General features: G+C 40.2%; 1 protein-coding gene across 9 annotated transcripts in view; it reads right to left on the bottom strand.

The window, feature by feature from the left end:
• Positions 1-1,456: 1,456 nt before the first annotated feature.
• Positions 1,457-17,284, bottom strand: part of CFAP91 (cilia and flagella associated protein 91) — a 62,588-nt gene continuing 46,760 nt past the window's right edge. For 2 of the 9 annotated variants that reach the window (XM_008514621.2, XM_070582652.1), the window contains exons 15-17: positions 15,285-15,433; positions 14,642-14,733; positions 11,315-11,695 (exon numbers count right to left, since the gene is read on the bottom strand). In XM_008514621.2, the coding sequence (XP_008512843.1) occupies positions 11,517-11,695; positions 14,642-14,733; positions 15,285-15,433 (420 nt within the window). In that variant the 3' untranslated portion in view covers positions 11,315-11,516. Of the gene's footprint in view, positions 2,312-11,314; positions 11,733-14,641; positions 14,734-15,284; positions 15,434-17,284 lie in introns of those variants that run through there. The other 7 variants (XM_070582648.1, XR_011529181.1, XM_070582653.1 and 4 more) reach the window with 7 other exon arrangements.

Raw genomic sequence — 17,284 nt, forward strand, 5'->3', positions numbered from 1 at the left:
GTTAGTCAGAGGTCATTCAAATTTACAATATGGTCTGTCTTCTACAATATGGCTTCCCTTATGTCAACCTTGTGTTGTGCTGGCTTCATTTTCATTTTTGTCTAAATACAAAGCTGAGTTTTAGAAGACTACATAAGGATACAATTTTTTAAAGAAAATATTCTAAGTTTCCTTACATCCTATTAGAAGCCACCTGAAATCCTTTTTCAAAGTAGGCATTGACTTTAACTTTAGTTCACCTCTATATAGCAGAGACAGGCAAACTACGGCCCATAGCCAAACCCGGCATGCCGCCAGTTTTTGTACATTTTTGTAAAGTCTGATTGAACACAGCCACTCTCATTCATTTATGCCTTACCCATTGCTGCTTTCCCCCAACAACGGCAGAGTTGAGTGGTTGCAGCAGAGACCGCCTGGCCTGTAAAACCTGAAACAGTTACTCTCTGGCTCTTTACAGAAGAGTCTGCTGTTCCCTGCTGTACAGCATCCCCCACCTCTACCCCATCACGCCGGACTCGCATCTTCTCATTTTGTGTTCCTGATTTCTTATTTCACAAGTGAATAATAGCACCTTCTCCCTAGATCAGGTTAGCGTGTTTAAAGGAACGAGACAGAATTTGACTCCTCCTTACGTGGGCAGTACTTGGCTGCTGCTCACTTATCCTCGGGGGAAAAGTTGCCCCAAGCCTAGTTTTCCTAGGACACGGTCAACCCTTTCAAGTTTGCATGGTCAAGTATTTTTTCAGCTCAGAAAATCTTTTATTATAACTTGGATTATTGTTTCTATTGTATTTGTGTTGGTTTCCTCTTTAAGAATTCCTACTGCTTGTAAGAGTGTCATCCAGAGCTGGCCTCTGTCATTTTCATCTCTTTGCCCTTTCCTTCCCAGCCCACACTGGATGGCTTAACACACTTGTCAGCAACATCACCTGTTTTGTTCTCTGCTGTGAGATTTCTGTTATTTTAACTGCATCCAAATGGATGTCAGTGGATTTTTAATCTTCTTGTACATTTTTTCCATCTTCCCCAGCATTCTTTGCTTTTTAGCCTGCATCTGTCTGTCTTTTGGCCTCTGTCTGTTCTTATTATTCCCTGCTTCAGTTCCCTAAGAGGCCATTTCTTCTTGCCTTCTATTAAAAGCACCAAGCAGGTAGTTTCTGAAGTTTTTCTTTCTTTCTTTCTTTTTTTTTTTGAGGAAGATTAGCCCTGAGCTAACATCTACTGCCAATTCTCCTCTTTTTGCTGAGGAAGATTGGCCCTGAGCAAACATCTGTGCCCATTGTCCTCTAGTTTATATGTGGGACGCCTGCCACAGCATGGCTTGCCAAGTGGTACCATGTCCGCACCTGGGATCCCAACTGACGAACCCCAGGCCACCAAAGTGGAACATGCGAACTTAACTGCTGGACCACTGGGCCAGCCCCCTGAAATTTTTCTTGTTTCCTATATTAAGATATTTTCTATGATAGGTTTTATTCTGATTTCAGAGTAACATACAATTTCTTTTGTAAATTCTTTACATGGGTCTTTACATTTAATGTAAATTCTTTACATTCCAACATCTTGACTTGTTGTTGATGCTTTTGTTTATTGTTTTTCCTATTTACTGATCTTGAAATGAGGAGGGATCCATTCAGCCCTGATGCTTGTCAACACACAGGCTGGACAGATTGCTCTCCAACAGCACCCTCTCTATGGGTGTTGCATGAATATACTTCTTAGATCTAGAGCTCAGTAGTGGTTGATGTGCCATTGTACAGATATGCCACGGTTTATTTTTCTGTTCCAATGTAGATGGATATTGAGTTTCCAGTTTAGGGGCTATCATGAATCGTACTGCTATGAACATTCTTGTCGTGCCTGTTGGTGCACATACTAATGCATTTCTACTGGGTTTATATCTAGGAGATGAAATGCTGGGTTATGAGGTATGCATATTTTTCAACCTTAGTAGATAATGCCAAAGTACTACGAATAACAAACCAAAACCACTTAAATATTCAATAACATTTCTTTTTGTTTGATTCAACAAGCCAGGATGTCCTCATAGTTAACAAAATGTTGAAATGATACATGAAAAAATTTTCTCTTGAAGTAGAGCGTCTAGGAAACACCAAAGAAAATAAAGCTCCTTCATTTGATTATTATTCCTGAAAATCATTTTAAGTTAGTGGGAATTTAAGGGAAATAAACCTCTTTCCTCATGAATCACACACTGACAAGTCCTTAAGAGCTGCCCATCTTGGGAGAAGCACAGACTACTGGATCCTTTACGATGATTTGTAGATCTTCCTTTAAAAAAGATCATAATCTGTAAAAAAACCCACGTGAATGTTTATGATTATGTCATCTTTTTAGAAACAAACATTATCAGATCAACACATCCAAAAAATTACTGTGATATAACTACACAGAGCCTTGGTTTTGAAGTCAGACAGTCCCAGACATAGCCCAGCTCTGTCACTTACAAGCCCCATGATTTAAACATTTATGAACTCACAGGGTCGCAGTTTCTGAATTCTAGCACTTAAAATAAAATTTTAACGGGGTTATAATAGAAAACTTCATATGTGTGCCTCATTAAAAAATTCAAACTACAAATGGATATAAACGTGAGGAGAGTACATCTCTTTCCCCCAAGTCTGACCTCCACTCCCCAGCTTCCATGCCTGGCAACAACTACTTACCAGTTTCTTGTTGATCTTTCCAGAAATATTCTGCGTATCCTGCAGGCATAATGTATGTATATATGTGTTTGTATACATACATTCGTATTTCTAACTTTTAGTTATGGAATATGACACATATTAGAAAGTACAGAAAACCAACGTGCAGCTTAATGAATTAATGTGACGTGCTCATCTGTGTAAATACCACCCCACTTACTCCTTCCCAATCACAACCCTCTCTCTAGCCTCTAAAAGTAATCACTATTCTGATTTATATTTGATTTTTACAGTAATCACTTCCTTGCTTTTCTTTATATCTTTACCTCCTATGTGTGCATTCCTACACACCATTAGTTTAGTGCTGATTTTGAACTTTATATAAACATACTCATACTGTAGATTTTGGGGGGGATTTAGCTTCTTTCTATCTTTACTATGTTTGTGAGATTCATCCATATTGTTGTATTTAGTTCTACTTCATTCATTTAAACTGCTGTAGAGTAGAAACTGACAAACTTTCTCTGCGAAGGGATTGATAGGGAATATTTGAGGCTTTGTAAGCCACAAGACAAAATTGAGGATATTCGGTGGATACTCAAATACCAAGAAAGGAAACAAATTTTCACAAATTTTTTATTGATAAAATTCAAAAGATAGTAATAACAATTGGCTACAGTTTTTTGTAATACAGGTCTACCAATGAGAAGGATGGAACTCTTATTTAGGGTATAACATTTTGCTTAATTGGAGTTGAAATCATCAAAGTGTTCATCTGTTAATGGTGATGTGCAATGAGACTTCCTCCCATCTTTGAAAATGTCTTTCCCACAGATAGGTGCTGCCAATACTGACATCAATCCACGAGTGTATGCTTTTAATTGTGCATGTTTATTAGTTGGAAGGGACTTGTAGCATTCCAGTAGATTCTTCTCCTAATACCTGCCTTTTAGCATGTCACTGCAATGCAGATCAATCACTTCCAACTGAAGGTTAGGTGGACAGGCCTCCACTGCACAGTTAAATAGATTTTGAAATACGGAAATTTCCTTTGCACTTGTTTCGAGGTCCAAAAAACACTCCTGGAAGTATAGTTAAAGCTTAGAAAATATATTCACTGCCAATATGTGTGGGAATTGAAACGGTGCTTTTTGTTTTAACTTTTGACAGCACAGGAAGTATATAAAGCAGCTTACCAGTACTTGCGATTCAGACAATGTTAGCTGCCATTGAAATGACTTTACTATAGTATAAACTCTGCACAGAAGCTCTGTTTTGCCGTGTAATTTTAGGTTGGATCCATTAAAAAATATTACCAAGTCTGCAGCAAGAGCTAATTTCCAAAGCCATTCAGTGTTCCATAATAGTGGTTAAAGGTAGTTTTCTCACTTAGAAAAATCTCAATCTTGGTCTGAGCTCAAAATATTGCACTAAAACATTACTATTGATAAGCCATGGAACATCAGTGTGGTGAGGCAAGTCAGGATATTCAGCTATTTCTCACCCAAAAGCCCATAAATTCATGCAACAATGAATCAACAATGGTTAAATCCACCGGACTGAGTGAAGATCACCCTTTGACACAGCTGGTTAAATAACACAAAGGTTCAAACGTTTTGCCACTGGGAAAAAGTTATTGAGCAAAAACCTAAAGCTGACATTCGTGGGGAAATTTGGCCTTACGTTTGGGGCGCCTCTAGACTCCAATCCATCCTCTGGCCCACACAGACTTTAAAAGCCTTGCTGGTTTCTGTTCCCTCTAGAAAGCTTGTGCCCAGGCTTGGCCAGTGCCCCAAGGGAAGAAAATGGCCAGTGGTCTGAGATCACTTAGGAAGGACTCTTTCCTTCCCCTGTTTCAGCTCCTCTAGTCCCCTTTATTTCCACAGCTCTCCAGTGCCTTTAAAAATAGGACGTTCACGACGTATCCGTTATTTTCTCTAATTGTTGCAGCCTCTGCTGCATCCTACCTAGAGCCAGAAGACACGTCTATTTTCTGTTTTATTAATTCCTGTTGTTATTTTTATTTTATGATTTCCTTCCTTTTGCTTCTTTGAATCTAATTTGCTGTTCTTTTTCTAATTTCTTGAAAAGGATGCTTAGTCTTATTTTCACCTTTTATTTTCTAATAAATTCCTGTAAGACTACAAATTTCCAACGAAGCACCGCATTAGCAGCATTCCACGTCTGATACGTACATAGCATTTTTGTCATTTTTCAGTTCAAAATATTTTCTGTTTTCTATTCTGATACTTTCTCTGATGAACAGATTATTTATACCTGTATTTATTAATTTCCAAACATATTAGAATTATCTGGTCATTGATTTCTAGTTTCATTGCATTTTTATCAGAGAACGCACTTTTCATTTCAACTCTTTGAAATGGTTGACACTTGCTTTATGACAGAGTGTATAGTCAGTTTTTGTAAACGTTCTGTGTGTGCCTAATATGCATTCTATAGTTTTTGGGTGTAATATTCTATAAATTTCCATTAGGTTATTTATTAATTATGTATCTCAAATCTTCCATTTTTCACTATTTTTTTCTCTGTTTGCTCCATCAGTTCCTGAAAGAGACTAGAATTTCCTCACATTATTATGGATTTGTCTATTTCTCCTTGAAGGTCTATCAAATTTTGCTTCATATAGGTTGAGGCCATATTATTAGATATATTCAAATACTGTCTCATACTTTTTCACGGTATCTTTTTCTGTCTTTTAACTTGTAACCATTCTGTATATTTAGATTTTATACACATCTCTTATAAATAGCATAAAATTGAGTTGTTTTTTATTCAGTCTGACAAATTCTAACTTTACTTTGAGCATTTGGTCTATTTACATTTAATGTAGTTAATGACGACTCAGTGATAAACACCTACCATTTTCTTCAGTGCTTTCTATTGGTTCTATTTGTTTCCCTTTTCTCTCCTTTCTATCCTCCTTTTGTATTGTGTTTTTTATTTATTCCATTTTTTCTATTAGTTTAGATGTCATACATGTTTTTACTATCCTTTAGGAGTTAGACTAGAGGTTATAAAATGTTTCCTTGATTTATCACAGATAATGTTAAATGATACCTTTATCCTCCTCCTAGACAATGCAAGTGTCTTAAGATAATTTAATCCATTTATGCCCTTTCTGACTTATTTGCTACTTTTGTTGTGTAACTGTACTGCTGCTATTGTTGCTGTTTCTTTTTATGGTGGTTTTATGCAGTCAATAAATATTTATCCACATATTAATTCTTTATTTACTTCCAACCTTCCAACTGGGATAATTTTCCTTCTGCTTGAATAACACCCTTTAGTAATTTCCTGTAGTACAGATCTCCTAGTGACAAATTTTCTCAGTTTTGTTTGTCTGAAAATGTCTTTCATTGTCATTCTCAAAGGATATATTTGCATGGTACAGAATCCTATTTATTATACTATTTCAGCATATTGAATATACCATTCTACTATTTTCTGGCTTTGTTTCTGATGAGAAGTCAACTGTCAACTTAATTACTGCTCTCCTGAGGGTAATTCATCCTTTTTCTCTGAATGCTTTCAAGATTTTTTTCTTTTGTTTTCAGCAGTAATATTCAAATGCGCCTAGGTATAGATTTCATTTTAATTTTTCTGCTTGGTATTAAGAAGACTTCTTAAACATTGAGCCTTTCAACAGTTTTAGAAAATTCATATTTCATATGATTTCCCAACATATTTCTTCTCTTAGCAGTCAAATTTCTTGAATCCATGTTCCATGTCTACTATTCTTTTCTCTCTTCCTAAGGATTAAGTTATCATACATCTATCCTTTCTTCTCTTTTGTAGTTTCCATCTCTTTGTCTCTGTGTTCTTTCCAGGTAAATTCTTTCAATCTATCTTCTAATTTACTAGTTTTCTCTTTGGCTGTATCTATCCTGCTGTTAAATGCATTCATTGAGTTTCTCAAGATGACTATTGTTTTTTATTTTTTTTCAGATGGGCACCTGAGCTAACAACTGTTGCCAGTCTTTTGTTTTTTTCCCTGCTTTTTCTCCCCAAATCCCCCCAGTACATAGTTGTATATTTTAGTTGTAGGTCCTTCCAGTTGGGGCATGTGGGACGCCACCTCAGCATGGCCTGATGAGTGGTGCCATGTCCACGCACAGGATCCAAATGGTGAAACTCTGGGCTGCTGAAGTGGAGCGCATGAACTTAACCACTCAGCCACAGGGCCGGCCCTGACTGTTGTATTTCTAAATTCTAGGATTTCTCTTTTTTCTCAGATTTGCTATATCATTTTTATCATTTCTAGTTCTCCTGAAAATTTCAATATTGACTTTCACTTCTTTGAACATAGTATCTTAGTCAGCTCAGGCTGCCATAACAAAATACCATAGCCTGGGTGGCTTAAACAGCAGAAGTTTATTTTCTCCCAGTTGTGGAGGCTGGAAGTCCAAGATCAAGGTACCAGCATGGTGGGTTTCTGGAGAGGACTCTCTTCTCGGCTTGTAGATGGCTGCCTTCTTGCTATGTCCTCACACAGCAGGGAAAGAGAGAGAGAGCAAGCTCTCTGGTGTCCCTTCTTATAAGGGCACTGTTTCCATCATGAGGGACCCACCCTCATGATCTCATCTAATCCTAATTATCTCCCACAGTCCTCATCTCCAAATGTCATCATATGGGAGGTCAGGGCTTCAAATATGAATTTTGGGAGGACACAATTCAGTCCACAGGAATCCATGCCAGTCCCCCCAAATTCATGTCCTTCTCACATGCAAAATATATTCATTCCATCCCAACAGCCCCAAAAGTCTTAACTCATTTGAGCATCAACTCTAAAGTTGAAGGTCTCATCTAAACATCATCTAAATCAGATATGGGTGAGACTCAAGATACGATTCATCCTCAGGCAACGTTCCTCTTCAGCTGTGAACCAGATAAATTATGTGCTTCCAAAATACAATGGTGGAACAGGTGTAGGATAGATACTCCTGTTCTAAAAGGGAGAAATCAGAAGGAAGAAAGGAGTAATGGGTCCCAAGCAACTCCAAAACCTAGCTAGACAAATTCTATGGGATCTTAAAGCTTAAGATGAACCCTCTTTGGCTCAATGTCCTGCCTTCCAGGTCCACTGGGATGGCAGCATTACTCCTATGGCTCTGGGGAGTGGCCCTGCCCCTTCGGCTATGTTGTGCCCCATCCCCACGGCTCTCAGTGGGGGTCCCATCACTGCAGCTCTGCCAGGGTAGGGTCCCAGGGACGGCCCCACCCTTAAGGTTCTGGGGAGAGGCCATCTCACCTATTGAAACTGAGGCGGTGGCCCTGATAATATCTGAAATGCCTTCAGGGTTATTTTTTCCTTTTCTTGAAGAACTGTGCACATTCACAGCATAATAGCTCTGTCGTCTCATCCTGTCAAATCCAAGAAGTCTGACAGCCTTCCTTCATGTCATCCTGTCTCCATCCCCTTCACTTCAAACTGGCAGTGTTCCTAGTCTTACAGCCTCATAAACTCTTTATCAAATAGCTGTTCAGCCACACCCTTAGTGTTCTTTTCAGAATAAACTTTCTCATTTTTTTGAAACATACATAGGCTGAGAACTTTTCAAATCTTCAAGTTCTTGTTCCTTTTTGCTTAATTCCTTTTTCAATTCATCTCTCTCCTTTCATGTTTTCCTATAAGCAGTCAGGGGGAACCAAGTCACTCCCTCAATACTTTGCTTAGAAATCTTCTCAGCTAAATATCTAATTTCATCGCTCACAAGTTTTATCTTCCAATAATACTGGAACAAGTTCAGCATGTTTAGGTATTTGTTACAGCGGCTGTCCACTCCTGGTACTAAGATCTCTCTTAGTTGGATCAGGCTGCCATAACAAAATACCACAGAATAGATGGCTCAAACAACAGAATTTATTTTCTCATAATTCTGGAGGCTAGAAGTCCATGTAGCAAGCATGGTTATTTTAAAATCTCTCTAATAATTCCAATATTTTAGATCCCTTTAGGTCTGTTTCTATTTTCTTTGATTTCTACTGCTGCTTGTTCAATGCCTTCTTATGTACCTGGATTTCCTTGGTTGTGTTCTGGAAATTATACATGAAAAATTGTTTGTGAAAATAAATTGAGGTCCAGAATGATGTCAACTTTCTCCAAAGAGAATTTAAGTTTTGTTTCTGACAAGTTCCATGACGCAACAGGGATCAAAGATCTCTTTAATTCAATTTCTGGGATTGAGAATTTTTTTTGATCATTCAGATGATTGGAAGCTAACCTGTAGTCTATGTGAGGCCCAGTTTAGTTCCAATTCACTCTTATTATCGGGACATAGCCTTTTGGAGTCCCAAGCCAAATGGAGGTGGGTTACCAGGGCCTCAACCTTGACTCCAGTTTTTGTCGCCCGGGGTTTTGCAAAGCTGGTGAAAGCGTTGCTTAGCCTTTCAGCCACATTTTCTAGAATTTTCATATTCTTTCAGAAAAAAAGTGGCTCCAAACGCCAGACTCAACTTTCTGAATTTGTCTTCTCTTAGATTTTTGCCCAGAAATTCTTTACTATTTAGTTGGCTCTCCATTGTCTTCAAGCTGATTAAAATATGTTTTTAATCAATGGTCCATGCTTACTGCCCCCTTCTCTAAGCATGATTACATAATCTCACATCTGCCCCTCCCCACTTCCCTCTGAGAGCAGGAAGAAGGAGAGCACACTGTGGGGCAGCCAAGCACGAGGTTCCAACCATTTACTCAAGCACCAAGAAGATGCTTTAGTAATTTATTGGCTGATCTTCCTCGCTGAGTGTCTGTAGTTTGCCTGGCAACTAGAATTTTTTTGAAATTATGTTTTATAACTACAATATGCTTTACATAGGTTTTAATCAAATGTATTTTACTTTCAGTAAATATAAAAGAGAGAATAAATTTTTATTTTTTTTAAGATTGGCCCTGAGCTAACATCTGTTGCCAATGTTCTTTCTTCTTCTTCTTCTCCCCAAAGCCCCTCACTACATAGTTGTTTATTCTAGTTGGAGGTCCTTCTAGTTCCGCTACGTGGGATGCTGCCCCGGCATGGCTTCATGAGCTGGGCTAGGTCTGTGCCCAGGATCTGAACTGGCGAACCCTGGGCTGCTGAAGCGGAGCAGGCAAACTTAACCACTTGGCCACGGGGCCGGCCCTGAGAAAATCATTTTTACACTCCTCTGGCTTGATTTCACAGATCACCATGTACGTCACAGAACAGATGTTATACTCAGAAGTAAATGCAAATGAATTCAATTCAGATTATGTAAATTATTAATCTTAATAAATTTATATGTAAGAAAAATGACTACCCCAACATTAAGTCTGATTTTTATCACAATAATAAGATAGGCAAAATGTCTTGGTCCTTGAATTTATATTATACAGATAGTATATAACATTATATGTAAACACACAGTTTATAGCTCCAATGATTTCAGAGGTTTTTCATTATTAATTAAAAAAAAGATTTTCTGCTGTAACTCACAGCCGCATCTCGGTATCTAAGAGTCCTTTATCAGCTTGCTCTCTGCTCTCTTTCATAACTGCCCCCTCATCTCAACCTTCTTTCCACGATCCTCTTTGATTGGGACTTAAGGTCCCGATAGATTCCCCTTGGTCACATGTACGTGCGCAAACCTCAAGTGAAGGGAAATTATTTGCATAAGATTATACGGTCAGTGGCAGAGCTGACCAACACCCAAACCTTCTGAATGCCAGGCTCAAACTTCCCCCTAAGCCCCGGTGCTTCCCTAACCTGACAGCCTACCCTCAGGCCAAAACAGCGGACATGTGCCTCTCCCACGGGGCTGGGGGCGGGGCGGGGCGGGGGTGGTGGTTGAGGGAGAAGGTAGAACTAATGGGTTCACTCCCCTTCCCCTTCTCAGAATTTTACTTTCAGTCGACTCTCTAGCTCTGTTCTGTAATCTGACGAGGTGGTATGTGTCAGCTATGTCACCAAGCAACATTACCCAAGGTAAAAATGACCCCTGATTGGTAACCAGCAACTGACTGGCAGGAATTATAAATGAACTATAAATACCTAATAGGAAACCACAGCTTTGAGCTTTCCTGAGTGTGCTGGCTTTTGTAACTGGACAAATCCATCGGGGGGACCCTGGAAACTTTGCCTATAGAATTATTACAAGAGATACTGGCCTCTGGGGCATGTAAACTGGGGCAGCTCCTATACCCACCCAATGCAAATCTTTTTTCCTTGCACCTGAGCTTTGCAGCCTGGGGGCTAAAGAAAATAGCTGTGTGTTCTGTAAGGATATGGCAAGAGTTCGCAGAGGAAAAGAAATGCTTGATGCTGTGCTGCTGGGAGCCGTGGTTCCTGTCTTATATCTTTCTGAGTAGATTGACACTCAAATCAATTAAATATGGCCTATGTTAGTCTCGTGAGTATGAATGTTTAGTTGAACCTAAGACCAACCCCCGGTGGGCATTGCAGAAGGTACCTGGGCCAGAACTGGGCAGACTGTGCCTCATGCTCTGCTTACAGCCAGCACAATGCGATAGAGGTATCCTGTCTACCTCCAGAAGAAAGGTTTTTTCTATAACACTGACACATTTTGCAGCTTTATTTGTGATGGAGTATAGTTACATGCTAAAAGAACCCATAAAAAATAATCTAGAATCCTGTTTTCAGGTCACAAGAGTCCAATTGCTATAATATCAACTTTATTCTCTACTAATTTCAATAGGAGATTCCATAACGTAGATGAAATGTGCCAATTCAAATGGGAGTGCGTCGTTTCCTTAAACAATGGACAGTCCTTCACTTTGCCATTTTTATGGCACGGAGCTGAATGACGCTGCTTCTCCTTCTCTCTCTACTTCCTTCCAGATGGAAAATCAAACTCACCTTAGCTGTTTTCCTCATTTTGAGTTTCTTCCTCTCTAAATTGTCCCTCCTCAGGTAAATTGTCAGTGTCTGGGACCTCATCTTGCTTTTGCTCAGCAAAATTCTGTCTGAGCATGGCTTCCGTCTGCCTGTGGATGACCTGATGGGCTGCAAGAACGTGCTTCCGCTGAGCGTTCCTCACTGTGCCGAAGAGACGGAGGAATTTTACTCTGAAAGTCTGAATGAAATCATTCCCAAAGGTTTTCAAGACACTAGTGATAGAAATGATAATTTTGCAAACAACATATTCTTTTGCTGAAGGCTAATTGGGTTAAATAAAAATTACCTGCTCTTTCTTTTAGGACCCCTTCTAAAGGTAACGAAACCCAAGTCTTATTATCCCTGCTCTCCTGTTCCTGCTCTCTGGTTCGGTCGCATCATACTCCTCCCCACCTTGCCTCATCCCACTCCTCAGCAGCTTCCCTCGCCTGGAAGGTCTGCACTCCAAATCCTTCCCTTTCCGCAAAGCCCAGCGCGAGTCCCAGCTCCTCCAGGACATCTGCTCTGGCTGTGTGAGCCCACAGTGCCATTACCGCACTGGAGTCTGTACCAACCCATTCAGCACTGAAGCAATTCACGTGAGTTACATGTTCTTCTTTACCTAGATGACAAATGACTTAAGGTAAAGACCCTATCTCATACTTCTCCTTGAGCTTCACTTCCTAACATGGAAGGCACCTGTTGATTGATGATGAGTTTCTGAGCTCATGGCTTTAGAAGGTGGTCCTAGCTCCATATTCTAAGAATATTTATTATCAAGGCTTAGTATGTTAAGCACCCCACTTCCCTTGGAAAGGAGTAATCATGATGATGATGATGATGCTAGCAGTTAGCATTTGTCCTTACTGTATACCAGACTCTGTTTTAAGCAGTTGGCATGTAATTATTCATTTAAACCACCCCACACCCTAAAGAGAGTATTATTAGTATCCCCATTTTCAAATGAAGAAACTGAGACACAGAGAGATTAGGTAATTTGCCCAAAGTCACACAGCTAGTAAAAGACAGAAGTACTGTGGATTCTGTGCTATTCAAGTCTCAGCCAGTTTACATAGGGTAAATCATACAGCAGCTTATAGCACTTCCCAGTAGTAGGGGTGAAAGAATGGGGGCTTTGGAGCCATACAGACCATGGTTCAAATATGCATGTCGTAGAATGTCTCTAATTTCCTTAACTGAAAAATGAGAACACATCTACAGCTGTTAGAAGAAATTGAAATAATGTACCTTTAAAAATCCTTAGTACGTTGTCTGGAACCTAACATGCATCTAAAATTTGGGAGTAATTGTTATTTTACATTTATATACAGGTATCCTCAAGGTGTTTCCATCCATCAGCTTTTTAAAAAATGAGATATCTCCAAATGGTCTTTATACAATATTTGCTTAATTTGGGGTAAAGGGTATATATAATACATATGGTTCTTTTTTTTTAAGAGAGACACTAAAGGTCCTAGCGTGTGCTCCCTGTCCATGTGGCTTTCTTGATTTGGCATAAACACAGAGGAAGAGGCTAAGAACTCACCCACTTGCCCACAGACAAGTCCCATTGGATTCCTTCAGCTCAAGTGCCCCCTCAGCTCAAGGAGCTGGGGGAGGGGTCACAAACTAGGAACTATTCAACACACTACTTCCCCCTCCTTCACTTCCCTCAGGTGGAATTTATCTGAAGCAGGCTGATCTCACTTCAGGCCTGGGAGAAGTGAAAAAGAGTTGAGCATTTTCTTAAGGATCTAGAAAATACAAGATCCCTTTTATAACATAGGTGACACAAATATTTATTTAATCTGGAAATTAAATTTTGTTGCTATAGGTATTATTACACACTGTTGACAGGTGTATGAATTAGAACAGTCTTTTTGTGGGGGCAATTTGGTAGCATCTATCAAAATGTAAAATGCATACATCCTATTTCCAGCACTGCACTGCTAGAATTTACTCTCAGAAACATGACCAGGATATGTGGAAAATATATTGATTGCAGCACTGCTGTTTATAGGAAAACACACTGGAAACAAACTAAATACTTATTGCTAGACAGTACTGGCTTAAAAATTACAGTACAATCATGTAATGGAAAAATAAGATATTTCTTTGTTCTCTTCAAATGCATTAGAACGCCACCATTCCTTTATCCTTGGTTAAGTGATCTGAAATATTACACACTTTTCTCTTAAACCTCCAGAATTCCCATGCATAACTCTGAAACATTCCGAGCCATCATTTCACTTATAAATATTAGTCTTCTCCCAGGTACACCCCTCCCTCTGGGATCAGATCTGTCACCAATAGTCTGAGAGCTCTAGAAGAATATTCCTTTTTTTGACATATTTTTTCTCTTCTTCTCTATTGACTAAAAGCATCAATCTTCAAAACCATGCCACTCACTTTTGACGCATGATTAATGAGGATATTTATACTTAGACACAGTCCTGGCAGACCCAGGAGCTATTTGTGGCACAGGCAGAGCAGCCAAGTAGACGCAGGCTCCCAGGCATCCCTGCTTCTCAACGCCCACCTCCATGTGCCCGCCTCTGAAAGGTGCTACCATGTGAAAATCCTGCATCTTCTCAACATTTACTTATGTTAAAAAAATCAAATCAAAAAATACACTTCTTCGGGGCTGGCCCAGTAGTGTAGTGGTTAAGTTCATGCACTCTGCTACAGTGGCCCAGGGTTTGCGGGTTTGGATCCTGGGCGCAGACCTACACACTGCCCATCAAGCCATGCTGTGATGGCAAACCACATACAAAATAGAGGAGCACTGGCACAGATGTTAGCTCAGGGACCATCTTCCTCAAGCAAAAAGAGGAAGATTGGCAACAGATGTTAGCTCAGGGCCAATCTTCCTCAGCAAAAAATAACAAAAACAAAAAACAAAAACACCTCTTGTGAGAACTTGGGAACTTTCCCTTTTTGTTCTGGAATCAGCCTGAAGAGAACTCGACAACCTCTGAAATAAGAAACCTCAGGGATTCTCCTTCAGAAATCTCCCCACGCCCTTGCTCAGGTTTAAATCTCTGGGATACTGAAAATAATTTATATCTCTCAAAAAAATCATAAAGTGGAGCATTTACATTGGCTCACCTTTTTCTTTGACAAAGTTCTTTTGCACCTCTGGGATCAAGAAACTATAAACCAACTCTGCGACAATCTCCTCTGACTGGAGCTGAGTTCGACTGAAAAATAAAAAACAAATTAAACTATTCCTTTGTTGCCTTACTTGAGCTGCCACTTTATGCTTGGATCCTCCTTGCTCGTGTGAGGAAGTCCACTCGCCTTTTCCTTGATTAAGTGATCTGAAATATACTCCTGGTGAGCTTGGTTAAAACCATGGGAAATTCAGATTTGACCCTGTCCTTCATTTACCTTTCCTGCCAGGAAGGGAATGTGAGCGATACAACTTATACGTGGAAGCCAAAAACCTCGGGGGGAAGTCCCAGTAACGTTGCACATCCTTATTCACATTGCTTTCCTGCTGTTCTAACCATAAGCAACATGGAAGGGATCCAGATTACAGAGGATTACCGAACAGTCTGTTCCCAATGCTCTTGTCGTGCGAAAGAACAGGCACGTTGCCTTCTAGACTTGTGCTAATAAAACAGTGGACACTGAAGCGTGAGCTACATATTTGTTTCTCCTTGGACGTGAAATCTTAAGCTCTTGAAAAATGCACATGAGTAACAGCGAATGGGCTGTCCATTCTACCCCCTGTTCCCTTGGTACACACCGGCTCTCCATTTCATAAGCAATGTCATTAATTTCCTTAGCCACCTTCTCAATTTCTGCCCTGGCTTGTTCTTCTGCAGTGTTCTCTTCGGTGTTCAGTATTATGTCTTCCAGATAGGAAGTTACAGTACTTTGGTGAACTTTAAGAACCTGTGAAAACCAAAAAGACCCCAGTTACTGAGAAGAGCATTGCTACTGGAAAGAAGAAAAAGGCACCAACATGGGTGGCCTTTTGTGAGCACATCTATTTTGCCCATTAAGTCAACAGTCCCCTCACCAATCATTCCTTTTCTTCACTCTCTAGTCAGTCTGTTTGCAACCCACCCACCTACCCATTCTGGGCGGCCCACACCCATCGAGCCCATTTTAGAATATGAGTCTTATTCGGGGTGGGCAATACAACACCGCAGAAAGATCATGGGCTTCAGAGTCAAGAACCCTGTTTCAGATCCTGGCTTTGTTCTCCCCAGCAGTGTGACCTGGTCAAACTACCTAACTGTGGCAGAGACTAAGAGATATTTCCCAATTTTCCTTCTCTTCTTCCTCTTACATAACAGAACCCTGGGCTCTAGCTGAGCCAACAGTCGCCTAGAATGAAGACTGCCTTTCCCAGCACCCACAGTTGTGGCAAAGTCCATAGCATAAGCAGAAGTGATCTCTGCACTTTCTAGAAAGGATTCTTAAAGGGAAAGACAGCTTATTTTTCTCTTCTCTTTTCATTTCAAAGGGACATAATGCTGAGCACCAGAAGTCATCTTAAACTGCCATGACGGCCAGGCCTTAGGGAGAGAAAAGCAGAAAGCTAGAAGGAACCTAGGTCTCTGATGAAATTTTTGAACAATCATATCAACCTTGGGCTGCTTCTTGTTAAAGCTTTCCTGAAACTGTGAAATAGAATACACATTTAGAGAGGTGCAGAGTACCTCAATGTACAGTGTAATGAACTAGGGTACAGCCAGTACCCGTGCAGCCACTGCCAGGATCCCAGCAGGCCGCTGTGGCTTCCTCCTCACCACCGCCCCTTCCCACTCTCATGGTTTTATGGTAAACACTTCTTTTTCTTCAGAGTTTTGCTCCTTGAGTATGCACCTGTCAACAGCACAATTTAGTTTTGCCTGTTTTACAGGTGGACACACAGGAAGGACCGTGAGCACCCAGTGCAGCACACTTAGTTTTGTTTGCATCCCGACTCCTCGACAGATTCGGAGCTCCATGGGGGGAGGGCACTTTTCTATTTCATGTCTGAATATTTCTTTGTATCTGAGATAATGCTTGGGACTCAGTAACAACTCAGCCCGTTTCTCGACTGGCACTGCAGCAGGACTCTGAGTACGTGAGGTTTACTTTATATCTCCCCACCACACGCCGAGTCCGTGGCCGTGAGTCCCTCTGCCTTCCCTGTGGGGGAGACCCAATGACCAGTTTAATACAGTCTCAACCAAGCAACCAGCCAACCAAAGTATATTTGCTCCATGTCTATTATGTACAGGGATCCATGCTGGTGCTGTGGAAGGCACGGAGGGATGTGCAACGTGCCTGCTCTCGCAGAGCACTCTTATTCAGGAAGCAAGTTGCACCTGTATGGAACAATTAGACAGCCGAGTCTTATAATACCCAGAGATGGGAAGTTTATTGTGGTCCACCTCTAGCATTATATGTAATTGTGTGTTTACATATATCTCTATAAATGTGTAAGTTTCTGGATGCATTTGTGCTTGTGTGTCCATGAGTGAACCAGGAAACATAGGTAGCCATATGATTGTTCCTCCAAGTCTTTGCTTGCTAATATTGTGTACACTGGATTATCTTTGCGCATGTGCATGCAAAAGTGTGTATGTGTTTAAATGTGAGTTTATGACTTTGTCTATGTTTCTCAATATGCATATGTTATTTTTCCGGAAATTTACTTAATGTATACATTTCTGTGTTTTGGTATATTTATGTGCAAGCATGTTCATCTTTAAGAGGGTTGTAAGAAGGGAGATTGGGAATTTAAATGAT

This window comes from Equus przewalskii, chromosome 18, assembly GCF_037783145.1.
Source record: "Equus przewalskii isolate Varuska chromosome 18, EquPr2, whole genome shotgun sequence".
NCBI lineage: Eukaryota > Metazoa > Chordata > Mammalia > Perissodactyla > Equidae > Equus > Equus przewalskii.